The sequence below is a fragment of the Rana temporaria genome, chromosome 12, assembly GCF_905171775.1.
Source record: "Rana temporaria chromosome 12, aRanTem1.1, whole genome shotgun sequence".
NCBI lineage: Eukaryota > Metazoa > Chordata > Amphibia > Anura > Ranidae > Rana > Rana temporaria.
Window position 1 is genome coordinate 105,263,101 of NC_053500.1, and position 20,984 is coordinate 105,284,084.

General features: G+C 45.0%; 1 protein-coding gene across 5 annotated transcripts in view; it reads left to right on the plus strand.

The window, feature by feature from the left end:
- SLC16A5 (solute carrier family 16 member 5) overlaps positions 1-19,928 on the plus strand; it is a 140,741-nt gene extending 120,813 nt beyond the window's left edge. For 4 of the 5 annotated variants that reach the window (XM_040330072.1, XM_040330073.1, XM_040330075.1 and 1 more), the window contains 2 exons: positions 9,299-10,111; positions 19,426-19,928. In XM_040330072.1, coding sequence (XP_040186006.1) covers positions 9,299-10,111; positions 19,426-19,658 — 1,046 coding nt within the window. In that variant the 3' untranslated portion in view covers positions 19,659-19,928. Of the gene's footprint in view, positions 1-4,005; positions 4,127-9,298; positions 10,112-19,425 lie in introns of those variants that run through there. The other variant, XM_040330076.1, reaches the window with a different exon arrangement.
- Positions 19,929-20,984: the final 1,056 nt, after the last annotated feature.

The window sequence follows — 20,984 nt, forward strand, 5'->3', positions numbered from 1 at the left end:
AAAATCGTGACGCGATGGATGCGACCGTCGGAAGCCTGTCGGAAGACTGTCAACCAAAATAGGAACGCCCAGTCCCGCAGTCCATACCCGGAAGCGGCGGAGAAGATCGCTCTCTACAACGGTAAGTACAGCTTCGATTTTAAAACAACTACCCGATTCCCCCTCCACTTTAAAGCGGGAGTTCACCCATTTATTTAATTTTTGCCCTTTTCCCCTTAGATTCCTGCTCGTTTTGTCTAGGGGAATCGGCTATTTGTTTTAAAATATGATCCGTACTTACCCGTTTTCAAGATGCATCTTCTTCCGTCGCTTCCGGGTATGGGTCTTCGGGAGCGGGCGTTCCTTCTTGATTGACAGTCTTCGGAGAGGCTTCCGACGGTCGCATCCATCGCGTCACTCGTAGCCGAAAGAAGCCGAACGTCGGTGCGGCTCTATACTGCGCCTGCGCACCGACGTTCGGCTTCTTTCGGAAAATCGTGACGCGATGGATGCGACCGTCGGAAGCCTCTCGGAAGACTGTCAATCAAGAAGGAACGCCCATTCCCGCAGCCCATACCCGTAAACGGTAAGTACGGATCATATTTTAAAACAACTAGCCGATTCCCCTAGACAAAACGAGCATGAAGCTAAGGGGAAAATGTGCTCTCTAAGGGTGAACCTCCGCTTTAAAGCGGATCTCCACTCTAAAGTGGAGTCCCGCTGATCGGAACCCTCCCCCCTCCGGTGTCACATTTGACACCTTTCAGGGGGGAGGGGGGTGCAGATACCTGTCTACAGACAGGTATCTGCACCCACTTCCGGCCCTACGATACGGGCAAAGGACGGGTTTTTTCCTTCCTTCCCGTCCGTCCCCCGTTGTATGCTGGGAACACTCGGCTCCCAGCACACAGCGGGAGCCAATCGGCGGGCGCAGCGCGACTCGCGCATGCGCCGTAGGGAACCGGGCAGTGAAGCCGGAGCGCTTCACTTCCTGGTTCCCTCACCGAGGATGGAGGGGGGAGCAGCAGGGTGACGAGCGATCGGCTCGTCATCTGCTGCGATCGGCGCTGGACTCCAGGACAGGTAAGTGTCCTTATATTAAAAGTCAGCAGCTGCAGTATTTGTAGCTGCTGGCTTTTAATATATTTTTCCCGTGGCACATCCGCTTTAAGCTCTTCTATTACAATTACGTATTTTTGTTATGATGATTAATACATCTTTGGTAAACAGAGCTTGTGCTCTATTTAGATATTGCAACCACAATGATTGCATGCAGACTATTTCCGACTGGTGCTGTTGACATCCCATGCATCTATCTGGCAATGGAACAATGTACAGAGTGGAGGCAATGGGCCAGTAAATTCTAAAGCCCCATACACCCTATCAGTTTTCCTGCAGGTTTTTCTCTTCAGGTTTACCAAAACCATCTAATATGAGGTCAAACCTTAAGGCCGCGTACACACGGTCGTTCCAAACCGATGAGAATGGTCCAACGGGCCATTTCCATCGGTTCACCGCTGAAGTGGCATGATGGTCTGATGTGCGTACACACCATCGTTCCAAAAACCGATCGGGTCAGAACGCGGTGACATCAAACACACGACGTGCTGAATAAAACAAAGTTCAATGCTTCCAAGCATGCGTCGACTTGATTCTGAGCATGCGCAGGTTTTGAACCAATGCTTTCTGTACTAACCATCGGTTTGGACCGATCGGGCAGCGGTCCATCGGTTCGATTTTAAAGCATGTTTTAAAATTTTGGACAGAAGGAAAACAGACAGCTATACACACGGTCGGTTTGGACCGATGAAACTGAACCTCGGTCCATTCTCATCGGTTTTGTCCGACCGTGTGTACGCGGCCTAAGAGTTTCAATTCGTATGCAATCAGACAGGCCCTTGCACTAGATGGTTTTGGTAAACCTGAAGAGAAACACCTGCAGGAAAACTGATAGTGTGTATGGGGCTTAAGACCCACATATTGTAAACTGAAAACAATCCCGTGTGGCAGACTTTTAACCACTTAAGCCCCGGACCATTTTGTAGCTAAAGGACCAGGCCCCTTTTTGCGATTCGGCACTGCATCGATTTAACTGACAATTGCGCGGTAGTGCGACGTGGCTCCCAAACAAAATTGGCGTCCCTTTATTCCCACAAATAGAGCTTTCTTTTGGTGGTATTTGATCACCTCTGCGTTTTTATTTTTTGCGCTATTAAACAAAAATAGAGCGACAATTAAAAAAAAAATGCAATATTTTTTGCTATAATATCCCCCAAAAATATATAAAAACATTTTTTTTTCCACTGTTTAGGCCGATACGCATTCTTCTACATATTTTTGGTAAAAAAAACGCAAAAAGCGTTTTATTGGTTGGTTTGCGCAAAAGTTATAGGGCCAGATTTTACAAAGAGATACGACGGTGTATCTCCAGATACACCGTCGTATCTCTGACTTACACTGCCTGAAATTGGTCCTATCTATGCGTCTGATTCATAGAATCAGGAACGCATAGATATGGCTAAGATCCGACAGTGTTACACTGTGTTACACTGTCGGATCTTATTTTCAATTTAAAAATGGCGCCGGGGGCGTTCCCGCTGATTTACACTGAATAATATGTAAATCAGCGAGATACGCAAATTCACGAACGTACGCGGACCCGACGCAGTCTTCTTACGACGTTTCCGTAGCGGCTTTCCCGGCGTATACTTACCCCTGCTTCTATGAGGCGCAGCCAATGGTAAGTATAGCCGTCGTTCCCGCGTCGAGTTTGAATTTTCTTACGTCGTTTGCGTACGCCGATTCACAAACACGCGCGTCGCAAGTCACGCTCACGTCGAAACCACTGACGTCCTCGCGACGTCAGTGGGAGCAATGCACGCTGGGAAATTCCCCGGACGGCGCATGCGCATTTAAATCGGCGCGGGAACGCGCCTGATTTAAATAGTACACTCCCCCTAGCCACGGAATTTGAATTCCGCCGGGGGTTTTACGATCCGCCGCCGCAAGTTTGGAGGTAAGTGGTTTGTGAATTACCCACTTGCCTCCCAAACTTGCGAGAGCGGATCTTAAATCACGTAGATCGAGCGGATCTATAGATCCGCTGATCTACGTGAATCTGGCCCATAGCGTCTACAAAATAGGGGATCGTTTTATGGCATTTTTTTTTTTTTTTTACTAGTTATGGCGGCGATCAGCGATTTTTTTTCGTGACTGCGACATTATAGCGGACACATCAGACACTATTTTGGGGCTATTGTCATTTTTACAGCGAAAAGTGCTATAAAAATGCACTGATTACTGTGAAAATCACACTGGCAGTGAAGGGTTTAACCTGTAGGGCTTTCCTAGGGAGTGATTACTACTGTGTGGGGGTGTGGCTTGGCGTGTGACGTCACTGATCATCGTTCTCTATGACAGGGAACAGACGATTAGTGGCAGTCAAACTAGGAAGAACGGGGAAAGGTTTGTTTACACTTACCTCTCCCCGTTCTTTAGCTCTGTGACCCAATCACGGGACACCAACGGTGATCGGGTTCCGCGGGCGCGGTCACGGAGAACAGGATCAAGTCACGAGCGCGCCGCCGGTGGCACGCTCACGACCCACGGCTGGGTTCTTAAAGGCGACGTACAGGTACGTGCTTATGCCCAGCCGTGCCGCTCTGTCGACGTATATCGGCGTGAAGGGGTCCTTAAGCGGTTAAGGAGTAACTCTACTTTTGTGTAAGAATATATAGCAAAAAAAAAAAAAAAACAATACAATTGCAACACAAGACAGGTTGTAATTTAAAGCTGAACTCCAGGCAATTTTTTTTTCCCCTTGCAGTGAAGCTGTGTCCGCAGTGCACAGGTTAACTGTTCGTTTTTTTCTAGGGGAGAGGACAGCAGAGATATATTTACCTGATCCACCGATCCTTCCTGCACAAGACCGGCCAGGCACCTCACGCTCCAGCAGTCTTGAAAATGGACTGTTCCTGATGTAAACGCCATTTCCTGCTTGTGTCATTGGCTCACTGATTTTTCTCAGACCTCTGCGCTAGGATGCAAGTCAAATTTTATTTTTTCTTGAGATACTATCCAGTGGTTAAATACTTCCAAAGGGAGGCAGACCCTGCAACTTTCCTTATTAGAACACAGAGTGCACCAGGTGATTATAGTGAACCAGACGCTCCCATTCAGAATCAGTCTGCAAAGTGCATGGTCAAACAAACAGCTATTTCCTCAGAGCATTAAAATGTTGAAATCAGATACAAAGTGTTAAAACTCCTGTGAAGGAACATTGATCACCCAGAAGGGATTCTTTTTTCCTCACCAAATGGGAAAGTCCAAATGCCTGCTGATCCTGGCAGTCTTATTTATGTTGCCCATCTTCCTCTTCTTTTTAATCAATGCTTCTGCAGAGGCACATTGCGGGTGGTATTAACCCTTTATCGGCCGCTATCGGGGGTTAATACCGCCCCGCTAGTGGCCGAATCCTGCGGCAAATCCGACGGTGTAGCGCCGCTAAAACCGCCACCGCGGCTCCCGCCCCAGTCTGAAAGGGGCCTTAGCAAGAATCTGAATTTTTTGTTTTGTTGTGTAGGCATACATTGACCCCTAATTTAGTTTTACTCGTGTTCCCTGTGCCCAACTCATCCTAAGTGTCAAAAGTCAGAGGTCATCTGAAGCCTGATATTTTTTGCCATCCTAACTAACTGACCTTACAGACTGCTTCTCAGCTCCAGAGAGTGCATAATAGTGACAGATATGGCTAAAAGTTCAGGGACACTTGACCATCACATCCTCCCATATGGTCAAAAGTATGTGGACACCCCTCCAAACTATTGAGCTCAGGTGTTTATGATGAAGGATATTGTTAATGCTACACCATACAAAAACATTTAGACTATTGTGACAACAGTTTGGGGAAGCCTGTTTCCTGTTCCAGCATGACTGTGCCCCTCTGCAAAAGCCAGCTCCTTAAAGCGGGGGTTCACCCCAAAAAACAAATTTTAACATTACATTTAGCCAAGTTGCCCTAATGACAATCGGCTGTTTTTTTTTATTTTATCCCCGTACATACCGTATTTTCACCGCCGCTTCCGGGTATGTCTTCTGCGGGACTGGGCGTTCCTAATTGATTCAAAGGCTTCCGACCGTCGCATACTACGCGTCACGAGTTGCCGGTTCACACATCTATGCTATGCAGAGTAAGAGTATGTGCTTTGGCTTTTGCTGCAGAACAGCCTATTACTTTCACTTTGAGAATGAACTGCCTGCCAGTGCCACCCCTCAATAGCAGTACATTTACATTCATGTGTTATCCAGTGTCATATTGATGATCTCCCTTTTCTATATGGCTTATTTTAATGCCATTTGGTTTGATAACCTAATGTTCAGAAATTGTAAATTTTTCTAATAAAAATGTTTTTTGAGAATCGTGATCTTCATTCTAAGCAAAAGAATCGTGATTCTCATTTTTCCCAGAATCGTGCAGCTCTACCTCACATGTGTTGTTTGAACACGGTTTTCATATGCGGGCACTACTCACATATGCGTTCACTTCTGCGCGCAAACTCGTCCGGACAGAATGCTTTAAAAAAAAAATATTATTTATTTTACTAGATTTTATTTATTTTTATACTGTTTTTAAAAAATAAATACATTTGGGTCACTTTTATTCCTATTACAAGGAATGTAAACATCCCTTGTAATATAAAAAAGAATGACAGGTCCTCTAAAATATGAGATCTGGGGTCAAAAAGACCTCAGATCTCATATTTTGACTAAAATGCAATAAAAAACTAAAATAAATTTGTCATTTGAAAAAATGACAAAAATAAATTGGCCCTTTTTAAGACGTATGGGTGGGAGTGACGTTTTGACGTCGCTTCCACCCTGCTATGGTATGGATTTGAGTGGGGGCCATCTTGCCCTCACTCGTATCCATGCCCAGCACGAGGAAGGACCCAATCGCCTCCGCCGCTGCTGATGGCTCCGGAGAGCGGCGGGAGCCCTCTCCTGCCGCAGATAACGGTGATCTCATGGCGAATCCGCCGCAAAGACCACCATTATCGTTTACAGGACCGCTGCCTGAAGAGATGGATACCATGGTTGTGGCAGCAGCTGCTGCCGTTATCGAGATATCCCTCTTCAAAGTAAGGACGTATATAGTCGTGTGGCAGTCCTTAAGTGGTTAACTTGTAACTTACTCAATTTTTTTAAGTTGTTAAAACCTATTTTCCAAATGTATTTGATATACAGTATTTTCCGTCGTATAAGACGACTTTTTGGATGCAAAAAAATGCATCCAAAGTCGGGGGTCGTCTTATACGCCGGTGACAGTCTCCGTGCTGCTGCGGGCGTCCATGATTTGAAAGCCGCGCCTTCTTCTCAGACTGTCCTGTGATAGGCGGAACACAAATCTTCCCAGCAGCGCCTCTGTTCTGTGTTCCGCCTATCACGGATGCCTTCTCATCCTCGGACAAGAGGATATTCGTGATAGGCGGAACACAGAACAGAGGTGCTGCTGGGAAGATTTGTGTTCCGCCTATCACAGGACAGTCTGAGAAGAAGGCGCGGCTTTCAAATCATGGACGCTCGCAGCAGACGGAGACTGTCACCGGCCTGGAAGCCAGAAGCTGCAAAACTTGAGTGATGGCACAGTGGGGGGGAAAGTGGGGGCAAGTGATGGCACAGTGGGGGCAAGTGATGGCACAGTGGGGGCAAGTGATGGCACAGTGGGGGCAAGTGATGGCACTGTGGGGGCAAGTGATGGCACTGTGGGGGCATGTAATGTCATGGCACAGTGGGGGCATGTAATGTAATGGCACAGTGGGGGCATGTAATGTAATGACACAGTGGGGCATGTAATGTAATGGCACAGTGAGATTTGAAAAAAGCCTGTTTCTGTCAGCGGTTGTTCTGGCTACCCCTCAGCTTCCAGAAAGACTAGAAGGAAGGGGGTAGTCTTATACGGTGAGTATATCCCAAAACCAACATTTTTCCTGGAAAATTAGGGGGGTCGTCTTATACGCCAGCAAATACGAACACTGACATGTCACCTGACAAAATAGGAATCGCCTTGTTTACATAGGCAGATCCCTGTTCTGCCTCTGTATACTGTGATCGTGGGTCGCTGGAGGACATAGAGTCCGCCGGACCCGTGGGCACGCTCCCACGGCAAGTGGCAGGCACATGTCCTTTATCTCCTGTGCAAAGACCAATGTACACCTACGGCGGTTTGCGCAGGAGAGCCGACCTGCCGCAGTATAATGACGGTGGCTGGTCAGCAAGCGGTTAGTGTGAACTTTTGAAAATAGATTCCCCACATCTAGCTCTAAAAAGATCTTCTGAAAAACTTCAGAGGTACATTTTAGGTTTTCAGGTTTTCAGGGTAGCTCAGGCTAAAAGCATAAATGAGTCCAATAATCATTTTCTGATACTAAACAAGAGTGCTATATGAAAGAAATGCATAATACCAATGCAGCATAAATATGGTATATTTGTTTATTTCAGTAAATGTAATTAAATTAGAATATGGAAATGCAAATACCTTAAAAGTTTGTCTAGATTACTCAACAATATACATTATTTTCGTAAATGTAAAATGTGTGTTTTAAGAACTAATGAAAATTAAGTAAGGTACTTAAAATATCAAAGTAAATTAATTAACATTTATTTTTATGTTGAAAATTATAAAAATGTTATGTTAAAATTACAAGCCAACAGAATTATTTTTATCAGTGAAGGAACTCAGGTGGCCTTCATAGAGTCCTGGCTCAAACCGTACTAGACATCTTTGAAAAGAATTGGAACGATATCAACCTTGCCTCACAAATTCCCTTTTTTTGGCTCAATCAGAGCCGATCCACCCTATACGCTCACTACGCAAGCTGCGTAGGGCCCTGCAAAATTACTCGAGGCCCCGCCTCCCCCTCGTGGGTGCAGGGGCGGCACCGGTAGAATGGGAGTCCTCCCAGCGATCGTGGAGGGAAAGAGAGAGAGAGAGCCGCCCGGATGTTTAGAGCGAAGCGCACGCAGGGAACACAGTGATAACAGTTTTCATTTCAATTGCCGTGTTCCCTGCCACTCACTGTCAGATGCAGCCCCTCCTCCTGGTCCCGGGACTTTGATAGACAGATCACCTGTCCAATCCTGGTGACGGGTGATCTGTCAATCGAAGTTCCCGGTCAGGGGGCGGGGCTGTATATCATGTTGAGCGGCGGGAACACGGCAATTGAAATGAAAGCTGTTATCGCTGTGTTCCCTGCGCTGTGCACTGATCATCTGGGCTGCTTTCCTGTTCCTCTCCTTTCCTCCCCTGCACAGGTAGGCTGAATGGTGGGCACAAGGCTGCATTTGGTGGGAACTGCGCACAAGGCTGAATTGGTGGGCACAAGGCTGCATCTTGGTGGGCACTGGGCACAAAACTGCATTTGGGCACAAGGCTGCATGGTGGGCACTAGGCACAAGGCTGTGTTTAGTGGGCACAAGGCTGCGTTTGGTGTGCACTGGGCACAAGACTGCATGGTGTGCACTGGGCACAAGGCTGCATGGTGTGCACTGGGCACAAGTAATGGTTTACATAGCTCATGGCATCACGGGTCAGGTAGAGGACCCCTTAGCAGAATTTTGCTTAGGGCCCCAAGGAGGTCAGGATCGGCACTGGGCTCAATAGACACAAATTCCCACATATACAGTACATTCCAAAATCATGTGGAAAGCCTTAGGCTGCTGTTGTCACAAATTGCATATGGGATGCATAGTAATGCTTCTGACTTTTAACCACTTCCGCCCCAGACCATTTGGCTGCCAAATGACCAGGCCACTTTTTGCAATTTGTCACTGCGTCGCTTTAACTGACAATTTCTTTTGGGACAAAATAGGGGATAGTTTTATGTCATTTGTATTATTATTTCTTTTTTTTACTTGTTATGGGGGCGATCTGCAATTTTTATCGTGACTGCGACATTATGGCGGACACATTGGACATTTTTGGCGCTATTTTTAGACCATTCACATTTATACAGCGATCAGTGCTATAAAAATGCACTGACTACTGTGTAAATGTGACTGGCAGGGTCAACTAGTAGGGGTCGCTGAAAGGGTTAAAGGGGTTGTAAAGGTAAAAAAAAATCCCTAAATAGCTTCCTTTACCTTAGTGCAGTCCTCCTTCACTTACCTCATCCTTCCATTTTGCTTTTAAATGTCCTTTCTTCTGAGAAATCCTCACAATGCACAGGTGCCCACCACCATTTGGCCATATAGTGTAGATTATGGCTGCATGATATTGCCTGGCTGTACATGATGAGTTGACTAATTTTTCTTTTATTTTTAGGTTTAGGGCTGTCTCTCAGCTTCCAAGCATCAGTCACAGTGCTCGGCTACTACTTTATCAAGCGACGGACTTTGGCAAACGCTCTTGCCGCCACAGGAGCCTCCATAGGCATGGCTCTTTGGCCACTGATTTCCCAGTACCTCTTAGAGACAATGGGTTGGAGAGGTTCCTTTATGATATTTGGCGGTATATTTCTTAACTGTTGTGTATGTGGAGCCGTGATGAGGCCAGTGAAAGCTCCACCAGCTGCCCCTGGAAAAGACGCATCTTCTTCAATGCAAAATGGAACATCTGGTGGTGTAACAGAATTGGAACAGAGAAAAGGAATACAGAGATATATGGCTTTTGACCTACTGCTTAGACACAGGCGATACCAGATTTACACAATAGGTGTTACATGGATGGTTCTAGGCTTTGTTTTGCCACTTTTCTACCTGGTACCATATGCAACCAGCAATGGCATAGAGGAAAAAACTGGCGCACTGTTGCTCTCTCTTATTGGTTTTGTCAATATTTTTGCACGCCCGGTGGCTGGAATCGTATCGCAGCACAAGAGATTCTCCGGAAAACGAATTTACCTTTTTAGTGGTGCCGTAGTTTTGAATGGACTCAGTAACCTGGTTTGTGCCGCCTCTGCATCCTTTTCTGCACTTGTGGTATATTGTGGCCTGTATGGTGTCTCTATGAGTGTAATTGGAGCACTGGTTTTCAATGTGTTGATGGAAATAGTAGGAATGAAGAGATTCCCTGGAGCGTTTGGACTTTTTACCATTCTTGAAAGTGTTACACTTTTGATCGGACCACCATTAGCAGGTAGGTGTTGAAAGAAAGAGTTGTTTTGATAATATTATTATTATTATTATTATTATACAGGATTTATATAGTGCCAACAGTTTACGCAGCGCTTAAAAAAATAAAGGCAGACATTACAGTTGCATTACAATTTGGTACAAGACGAATAAGGCCCTGTACACACGGACGGACAGTCCGCTGAAAACGTGGGCGGCCTTGAATTTCAAAGCTTCCACGCATGCGTCGAATCAGTACGACGCATGCGAGGGATGGCGGTCGGTCGGACATGTCCGGTGAGTCTGTACAGACGACCGAACACGTCCGACGGACAGGTTTCCAACGGACAGATTTCTTAGCAGGCTAGGAAATTTTAGTCCGCTGGAAAAAGTCCGCTCGGCCGGGAATCCGGTCCGGTCGGCTGTACACACGACCGGATCTGTCCGCTGAAACTGTCCGTCGGACAAATATCAGCGGACAGATCCGGTTGTGTGTACGGGGCCTAATAGGGCCCTGCTCATTGGAGCTTACAATCTAAAAAGGGAGGGTCAATTGATACAAAGGGTAATAGCTGTGGGGGATGAGCTGATTGAGGAAGTAAAACAGTGTATTCGTTATAAGCAGGATAGGCTTCTTTAAAGAGAAGAGTTTTCAGGGATCGTCTAAAGATGGATAGATTAGGGGACAGTCGGACAGATTGGGGTAGAGAGTTCCAAAGAATGGGAGAAGCTCTGGAAAAATCCTGGAGGCAAGCATGGGAGGAGGTGACAAGGGCGATTGAGAGCAGGAGATCTAGGGAGGACCGAAGAGAGCCGCTTGGTTGGTATTTTGGGACTAGGTTAGTGATGTAGCTGGGAGCAGAGTTATGGATGGCTTTGTCAATACTTTGAATTTTATTCGTTGGGTGAGGCCAGTGGAGGGATTGGCAGAGAGGGGTGAAGAACACTGAATGGTTGGTAAGTTCGATGAGTCTTGCAGCAGCATTTATTAAGGACTGAAGGGGGGATAGTAATGTGATATTGGGTCTGAGATCAACAGTAATATTTGTCTTTGCAGATGACACCAAGCTATGCGGTGGAATAACGTCCTTGCAGGATGTCTCCAATTTATAAGCCGACCTCAATGCTCTGTTTAATTGGGCGACTAAGTGGCAGATGAGGTTTAATGTTGATAAATGTAAAGTTATGCACTTAGGGACTAATAATATGCATGCATCATACATACTAGGGGGAAAACATCTGGGGGGGATCCGTAGTTGAGAAGGATCTGGGGGTTTTGGTAGATCATAAGCTCAATAACACATTACACAGTCCCCCACAGTTTGTTACACAGACACCCCCCTAACAGTCCTGGACCCCCTGCATGTTACACAGACCTCCCTACAGTACAGACCCCCCTCCTTACAGTACAGACCCCCTCCCTACAGTACAGACCCCCCTACATTGCAGATACCCTCTACAATACAGCCCCCCCTACATTACAGCCCCCCACTACAATACAGCCCATACAGACGCCCCCTACATTAGAGACGTGACCTGCGGTCCGTGGGCATATGCCCGGTATGCCCTATGGGGTTGGGGTTTTTCGCCTTCCTCTGGATCAACTGTGGGTATAGAATTGGGTATATGGGATTGTATGTTTGTTTATTTATTTTTATGGTTGAACTGGATGGACTTGTGTCTTTTTTCAACCTGACTAACTATGTAAATTCTGAGCAAGTATATAGTGGGGGATTCTACACTGACCACCAATGTAATGGGGAATTTTCAATTACCACCAATGTGAAGGGGGATTTACATTGGCCACCATTGTGAGGGGGAATTTGCACTAACCACCATGTAACGGGATTTTGCACCACCCACCAATATAAAGAAGGATTTATCTACCACCAGTGTAAGGGGAATATACAACCATTGTTGAGGAGATTTGTACTATCCACCAATGTAAGGTGACACTTCTACACCGACCACAAATGTTAGGGGGATTTACACTGACCACCAATGTAAAGGGGGGGGGGGGGTTTACACTGACCACCAGTGTAAGGGCATATCTGCACTTATCACCAATGTAAAGGGAAATGTACACAATGTAACGGGGCATTTTACATCAACCGCCAATAAAGGGGGATTTCTACACTGGCCACCAATGTAAGGGGGATTTACTCACCACCACTTTAAAGCAGGCTTCTACATGGACAGCTAGTGTAAGGGAGGATTCAACCACAAATGCAAGTTTGGATTTTTTTTACCGATTTACCAATATAAAGAGGAGTTTCTACACTGGCCACCAATGTAATGGGGATTAACACTGACCACTAATGTAATGGGGATTTACACTGACCAATAATGTAATGGGGATTTACACTGACCAATAATGTAATGGGGATTTACACTGATCACAACTGTAATGGGGATTTACACTGACCACCAATGTAAGGGGGGGCCTTCCCATTGGCCACTAGTGTTAATGAAACGATTGTACACCAGTGTTAATTTAGTTGACTAAATTAATACTATTTTAGTAGACTAAGGGCCAGATTCACAAAAGAGATACGACGGCGTATCTCCTGATACGCCGTCGTATCTCTGAGATACGATTGTCGTATCTATGCGCCTGATTCATAGAATCAGTTACACATAGATAACCCTAAGATCCGACAGGTGTAATTGACTTACACCGTCGGATCTTAGGCTGCAATTCTAGGCTGGCCGCTAGGTGGCGATTCCATTGCGGTCGGCGTAGAATATGCAAATGACTAGTTACGCCGATTCACGAACGCCCGCTTTGCCCGTCGCTCTAAATTTACATAGTTTCCGTAGAGATACGCGGCGTAAAACTAAGGGTGCCCTCTAGGTGGCCTAACCAATGTTAAGTATGGCCGTCGTTCCCGCGTCAAATTTTTAAATTTCACCATTTGCGTTAACGTCGAAACCAATGACGTCCTTGCGATGTCATTTAGCGCAATGCACGTCGGGAAATGTTAGGGACAGAGCATGCGCAGTACGTTCGGTGCGGCAATGCGCCTAATTTAAATGGTGCTTGCCCCATTTGAATTAGGCGGGCTTGCGCCGAGCGGATTTACGCTACGCCGCCGCAAGTTTACAGGTAAGTGCTTTGTGAATCAGGCACTTACGCTGTAAACCTGCGGCGGTGTAATGTAAATGGGATACGTTACGCAGCCGCAGCGTAACAGATTTCTACGTGAATCTGCCCCTAAATTAATACTATTTTAGTTGACTAAAATACGACTAAAACAACTGAGATGACTAAAATACGACTAAAACTAAAATGCCATTTTAGTCAAAAAACTAAGACTAAAACTAAATTGAAATTTTACTTCAAAATGTAATTATCATACCTTAATACCATAAATAATAACATATTAGATTTTTCACTCCAGCAGTATATAATGGGTTTGGTAATTGTGGAGAAATGTTAACTAATGCATTACAATTTAATTACACCCATTTGATTTTAGACAACTAAAATTTGTTTTAGTCTACTAAAAAGAAGGACATTTTACTCGACTAAAATGTACTTCAGATTTAGTTGACTAAATAAGACAATAAAACAATTGCTGAAGACTAAAATGGGACTAAAACTAAAATGCCATTTTAGTCCTAAGACTAAAACTAAATTGACATTTTCTGCAAAATTAACACTGCTGTACACCAAGCTCCAATGTAATGAGAAGATTTACACTGACCGCCAATATAACTGAGACATTTAGCCTGTGTTCACATTTGTGTGCGTCGGGAACACATGCAAAATCTCTTTCCTGACACCACAGAAATGTGCTGCCTATAAGCAAATACAAAGCAGTGCCATTAATTGTTAATGACACCCTCACGCATCTGCTGAGATGTGCGTATTCACATGCACCAAGATTCATGCTGCTGTGGCACCATGTTATTTAAAAAAAAAGGGTACCACCTCCAATTTCCTTACCTTTGCAGAACAGGCTGATGTTAAACTTAATGAACACAGTTGTAGGCAGGACTTTTAAGCATGACCCTTTACTTCTCTAGTGGGCAGCATTCAGAAGAAGTGATGGTGGATATGACCTCAGGGGGGCATGATATACATATGAATGCGACCTCTATAAACTGGTCCGCCACTATTTACATATCAATGCAGGTTATTTACATGTAAACACAGGGTCTGTAGGTGAATCATCTGTACATGACAATAGGGCAGAGCTGGGTAGCATTAGTAACAGAACTTCACACGGAGATATCGGGACATAGCACGGGTACTGTTTTAGTACCTTTAGAGTGCCCCTTCTATCTTCCAGAGTGCTTGCTTACATCCTCCAAAAAGCCCCCTAGTAATAGTAAGGTCAGTGGCAGAACTACCGGGGTCAAAAAAGGTTGCACTTGAGACTGGGCTCTGACGTTCACCATGCGGGGGCCTCAAGATGGCAGTAGGTGGCCCCCTGCAGAATATGAGAAAGGGCCCGGGATGGGGTCAGGGACCTTCATGGTTTTTCACCGGGGCCCTGAAGGTTGTAGTTACACCTCTGGTTCACACAGCTCCGGGAGGGCTGTGGAGAGAATTGCACAGGAGTCCTGTGTGTGTTCTGGTCCATTTCAGATCCAAAATTCAGGCAAAAATTCGGACCGAAATCTGACCTGAAACGGTGAACAAGGACGCACCGGACCCCTGCTGTGAGACGCTCCACACATGTTATATGTTCTAGGGTGTTCTATTGGTTAACAAACAAATATAGTGAAGATCAAGGCCTACTTCCACTATCTCAGCGCTATGGGCTAAAAGGTATTTATAACAGAAAACTAATGATTAAATGTTACCATTTATCATTCATTAAAATTTGTCAGCAGCCTCTTAAAACACAAAACATCAAAAATTTATAGTAAGTTAAAATAAGCAATACAATTCTTATTATTACTACAGCAGCGCTAGTTGTCACTACAAACTGTGACCCCTCTTTCCTATGACCATGCATAGAAGGAAATGTTCTTAAGATGAAGGGATATAAGCAAGAGTCCAGTGAAGAAAGTGCTCTATAAAGAATGGTGAGCTCTCTGCTGCAGGTGACATCAAACGTGCACACTGCACCCTTCAGGCTTCTCCTGTGTCAATCTCCCCTCATGGGTATCTACTCACCAAAAGGTAGTTCAACAAGCTCTGAACCCAGTGGCGGCCCGTCCATAGGGGGCGCCCGGGCGCCGCCCCCCCCCTCCCCAAGTCAGTTAAAAAATTATAATAATAAAAAAAAAAAAAAAAAAAATTTTTTTTTTAAACATGTCCCTTTAAAAAAAAAATGCAAAAAAAGGTCCTTATGTGCACTGTGTCGGGCGCCGGGTGCAGTTCAGTACGAGTAGCGCCACGTCTGTGCAATCACAAGATTGCAGACGAGGCGCTACATTGGCAGAAAAAAAATGCATTTGTGGCGGAGCCGATCGCGCCACTTGCTTCCGGCGAATTGAACTATATTGTGGCCGGGCGCGTGCACTGTACCCAGTATATTGCTGTGCATAGTGCCGACATCAGGAAGTGACGTCGGCACTCTGCATCTCAGAGGGACGCATCCCCGTCAGCCACACATCCCCGTGAGCAAGAAATCCCCGTGAGCCAGCCGTTCTACAAGGTACAGAAGCAGGCTCAGTAATTAGCAAAAGTGTCCCTGTTTGTTGAATACAGAAGGGTACTAGTGAAGGAATCAGTGCAGTGATAAATTAAATGGTGACATGCAACCAGAGGGGTCATAGCAAGAGGAAAGGGTGAGGATCATGTGCAGTGGAGAGTGTGGGGGTTGGTATGCGGGATGGTGGAGGTACTATGATCTGATCTGAGCAGAGCAGAGCGTGTGTTATCCTGTCAGTGTCATACAGCAGCACCTTGTACTGTGATCTGTGATGATCGGACTGCAGGTGGAGGGAGATCTGCTTCTGTGTCCCGGGAATCAACTCTGCCCTAAAATCAGCCATTTACCCGACAGTGTGCTGCTGTGTCAGAGACATGTGTCAGGCAGGAGAGGGGAGAGAAGGGGGGGCCATGGGGGACTGATCTAATGCTTCTCTTATTCATTACTAAATCCCTGGTGAAGGACAGTGATACATCTCCCTCTCTCTCATCTATCTATCTATCTATCTATCTATCTATCTATCTATCTATCTATCTATCTATCTATCTATCCATCCATCCATCTATCCATCCATCTATCTACATGTCTGTCTCTCTATCTATCTATCTATCTATCTATCTATCTATCTATCTATCTATCTATCTATCTATCTATCTATCTATCTATCTATCTACATGTCTGTCTCTCTAGTTATCTATCTATCTATCTATCTATCTATCTATCTATCTATCTATCTATCTATCTATCTATCTATCTATCTATCTATCTACATGTATGTCTCTCTAGTTATCTATCTATCTATCTATCTATCTATCTATCTATCTATCTATCTATCTATCTATCTATCTACATGTGTGTCTCTCTATCTATCTATGTATCTATGTATCTATCTATCTATCTATCTATCTATCTATCTATCTATCTATCTATCTATCTATCTATCTATCTATCTACATGTATGTCTATCTATATATCTATCTATCTATCTATCTAACTAGAGAGACATACATGTAGATAGATAGATAGATAGATAGATAGATAGATAGATAGATAGATAGATAGATAGATAGATAGATAGATAAACTAGAGAGACATACAGATAGATAGATAGATAGATAGATAGATAGATAACTAGAGAGACATACATGTAGATAGATAGATAGATATATAGATAGATATCTATCTATCTATCTACATGTATGTCTCTCTAGTTATCTATCTATCTATCTATCTATCTATCTATCTACATATCTATTTATCTATCTATCTATCTGCATTTCTGGTTATCTATTTTTCTATCTACATGTCTTTATCTATCTATGTCCATCTATCTATCTATCTATAGATACCTGTCTGTCTGTAGGCCCTATTGCGGGCGAGTGATCGGGGGGGGGGTTGGTTGTGGTATTGTTTGCGCCCCCCCAAAAAAATGGAGCACCAGCCGCCACTGTCTGAACCTCTGCTCCATCCAACTTCCTCCACCTCCAAAGCCAGCAGTTGATCAGCACGCTCTGCTCCTAATATAAAAGCACAAAAAGACTCGAGATGGTGTAATAGCGTTTTAAGTCCTTATTCCACAAGCTGTATCATTCAGCGTCTTGACATTATTAGCAGCATTCATTAAAAGATTGTTTAACCACTTCCATACAGGGCACTTACGCACCTTCCCGCCCAAGCCAATTTTCAGCTTTCAGCACTGTTGCACTTTGAATGGCAATTGCGCGGTCATGCTACACTGTACCCAAACAAAATTGGCGTCCTTTTTTCCCCACAAATAGAGCTTTCTTTTGGTGGTATTTGATCAAAAAAAGACTGAAAATGTTGAAAAAAAATTACGTTTTTATTTTTTTCTGTAAATTTTTTTGTAAATAAGTAAGTTTTCTCTTTCAATTACGGGCACTGATATGGCGGCACTGATGGGCACCGATGAGATGGCACTGATGGACATCGATGAGGTAGTACTGATGGGCACAGATGAGGTGGCACTGATTGGCGGCGCTGGTATGCAGCACTGATGGGCACTCATAGGCGGCACTGATGGGCACACATAGGTGGCACTGATGGGCACACATAGGCGGCACTGATGGGCACTCATGGGCGGCACAGATGGGCACTCATGGGCGGCACTTATGGGTGGCACTGATGGATACTTATGGGTGGCACAGATGGGCACTGATAGGTGGGCACTGGGCATGGATGGGCACTGTGGGGTGGCACTGATGGACACTGTGGGGTGGCACTGATGGACACTGGGGTGGCACTGATGGACACTGTGGGGCAGCACTGATTCTCATGTTGCCAGTCAGTGCCCATTTGTGGGCACTGATTGGCATCTTTTATTTTTTAAATGCTTTTTTTTTTTTATCTGCCCTTCCCTGGTGGTCCAGGGTGGGCTTCCCTGGTGGTCCAGTGTGGCGATCCGAGGGGGGGCTGCGCTGATAAACAATCAGCGCGAACACCCCCTGTTAGGGGAGCCACCGATCGTCTCTCCTTTACTCGCGTCTGTCAGACGCGAGTGAGGAAGAGCCATCAACGGCTCTTCCTGTTTACATCGTGATCAGCCGTGATTGGACACGGCTGATCACGTGGTAAAAAGTCTCCGCCGGAGGCTCTTTACCGAGATCGGAGATGCAGGGTGTCAGACTGACACCCCGCATCACCGATCGGCGCGCGCGGCATTAAATCCTGCAGGACGTTCTGGAACGTCCAGTCAGGATTTCAAAACCACTTCCCGGACGTAAATCGGCTATAGGCCGGGCGGGAAGTGGTTAAACAACAATCATGCGACCGGGCTGTTTCCTGGCTCACAGTGGGATATCCTGCATGTGTCAGTCCCGTCCACCGTGGATAGACACAGCTCTGTTTCCACACACTGGAACCTTGCTTATATCCCTTCATCTTAAAGCGGAGGTTCACCCTAAAAGAATTATATACCATCCTGTCCAGCATACTTTCGTCAGCTACAGTATGCTTTTTTTTTTTTGCGCTGTATTTACCGTTTAATCCCTCAGTTTCTTTTCAGACTCCTGCGGGAAGTAGGCGTTCCTATAAAGAGGGGAACATGATTGACGTCCGGCTATGGCACGTCACGCGTTCCGAAAATAGCCGAAATAGGACTCGGCTGTATACGGCGCCTGCACAGTCAGCTCCTAGTCCATGCGCAGGCGCCGTGAAGAGCCGAGACCTAGTCCGGCTATTTTAGGAAGGCGTGACGCGCCATAGCCAGCCGGACGTCAATCATGTTCCCTTCTTCATAGGAACGCCTACTCCCCCGAGAGTCTGAAAATACAGCGCAAAAAAAAAGCATACTGTAGCTGACGCAAGTATGCTGGATGGGATGGTACATAGATGTTTTTTAGGGTGAGCCTCCGCTTTAAGAACATTTCCTTCTATGCATAGGTGTGCGCAGCCTAATGCATTAGGGTGTGCACCCTAAAGCTCAAACACACGTGCATATGTATCTACCCCAGAACATTGATCTCCCCGTTGGCACAGTGAAAGAGAAGAGCGTAAACACTTCTCTTATGGCAGAGCCGGTAAGGGGGAGATCTTTCCCATGTTCCTGCTGCTACACAGAGCGATAACACTAATGCAAATGGGGTGATTAGGGTGTGCCTGGGCACACCCTGTGCGCACGCCTATGCTTCTATGCATGGTCATATGAACGTGTGCTATTGGTTATATTGCTGTTTTGGATTTTTGTTAATGTGTCCAACCTCTATTTCCGCAGGTTTCCTTGTGGACCTCACTGGAAAATATAGTTTCGTTTTCTACTTCACTTGTATTGCTGTGTCCTCGTCGGGAATTTTCATGCTCATAGCCTCCTACATTGTCGACAGAAAGGAGGCACAATCCAATCAAAAACCTGTGAATATATCAGATGGAAAAGCCAATGACTGTCACAAAAACGTTATCTATAGACCCGCCAAACAGGAGAATTGTACACAAACCAACTTGGTATGAAGTATGATGTGTTCTCTTAAGACTCTATAAAGAGGAGTCATTGTGGACAATGTAACGTCAGCACTTTCAGGGAGTACTGGGAGTTGTTGATCCTGGTACGTCTCTTTTTTTAAAGCCTAGCACAATGCCTCCACTCCAAGGGAGTACAGGTATGTTTAGAAAAAAGAAACTCAAGCTTTTATATAGATGGCTTTTTTTACTGATAGAGATACAAACAGGGATTAACAATAATGCCGCGTACACACGGTCGTTTTTCGGCATTAAAAAAAATGACATTTATAAAAACGTCATTTAAAATCTTTGTGTGTGGGCTTCACATCGTTTTTCGGCTTCTTAAAAGTCATTTTTCGGGTTGTAAAAAATGATCGTGTGTGGGCTAAAACGACGTTTTAAACCCGCGCATGCCCAGAAGCGAGTTATGAGACGGGAGCGCTCGTTCTGGTAAAACTACCATTCATAATGGAGTAAGCACATTCATCACGCTGTAACAGACAAAAAAGCGCGAATCGTCTTTTACTAACACGGAATCAGCTAAAAGCAGCCTAAAGGCGAATAGAACTTCCCCTTCAGAGTTCCGTCGTACGTGTTGTACGTCACCGCGCTTTGTTCATCATTTTTCAAAAACTATGGTGTGTGGGCAACATCGTTTTTACTGATGAAGTTGGAAAAATTTCGTTTTTTGGACATGCTGAAAATTTCCTTTTTTTTTCATGCCGAAAAACGACCGTGTGTACACGGCATAAGTATCTCTCCATACTTCTGAAGTAAGCCAAGGCTTTATATCAATGGAGGATGTTACACATTTCTGATTTGGACCTGCAACACCTAACATACACTGGTATGGGTAAAACCCAAAGATGAACTGAAATATTACTGAAAATTAAAAAAATATATATATTTAAGATGAACTCAAAGCACATATTAAAAACACCAATGGATGCAGTTATGTATTTATTAAAAAAAAAAAATGAATGTATATTTAAATGCAGCTAGCAAAGACATGTGAATTTGACGTAATGTTATCCCCTGTACAGTAACATTCGCACCAGGAGTCAACCAGGTTTCCTGCACTCACATCTACTGACAGCGAACATGCTGTCTGGAGGGGAGAGCAGATAGATGACCTCATCTGTATATTGCTGCTCCTTCATTGTTAAATCACAAGCTGGGGCAAGGAGGTGACCTAGCCATATTGCCTAATTGTACCAGTAAAAGATCAGGTCACCAGGTTGGCTATGCTGGGTGGTAGGCCTGTATAAATCTCAGAACTAGATGGGGCAGGTAATGATAGATAGGACAGCTCCCATATATACAGTATACCTAAAC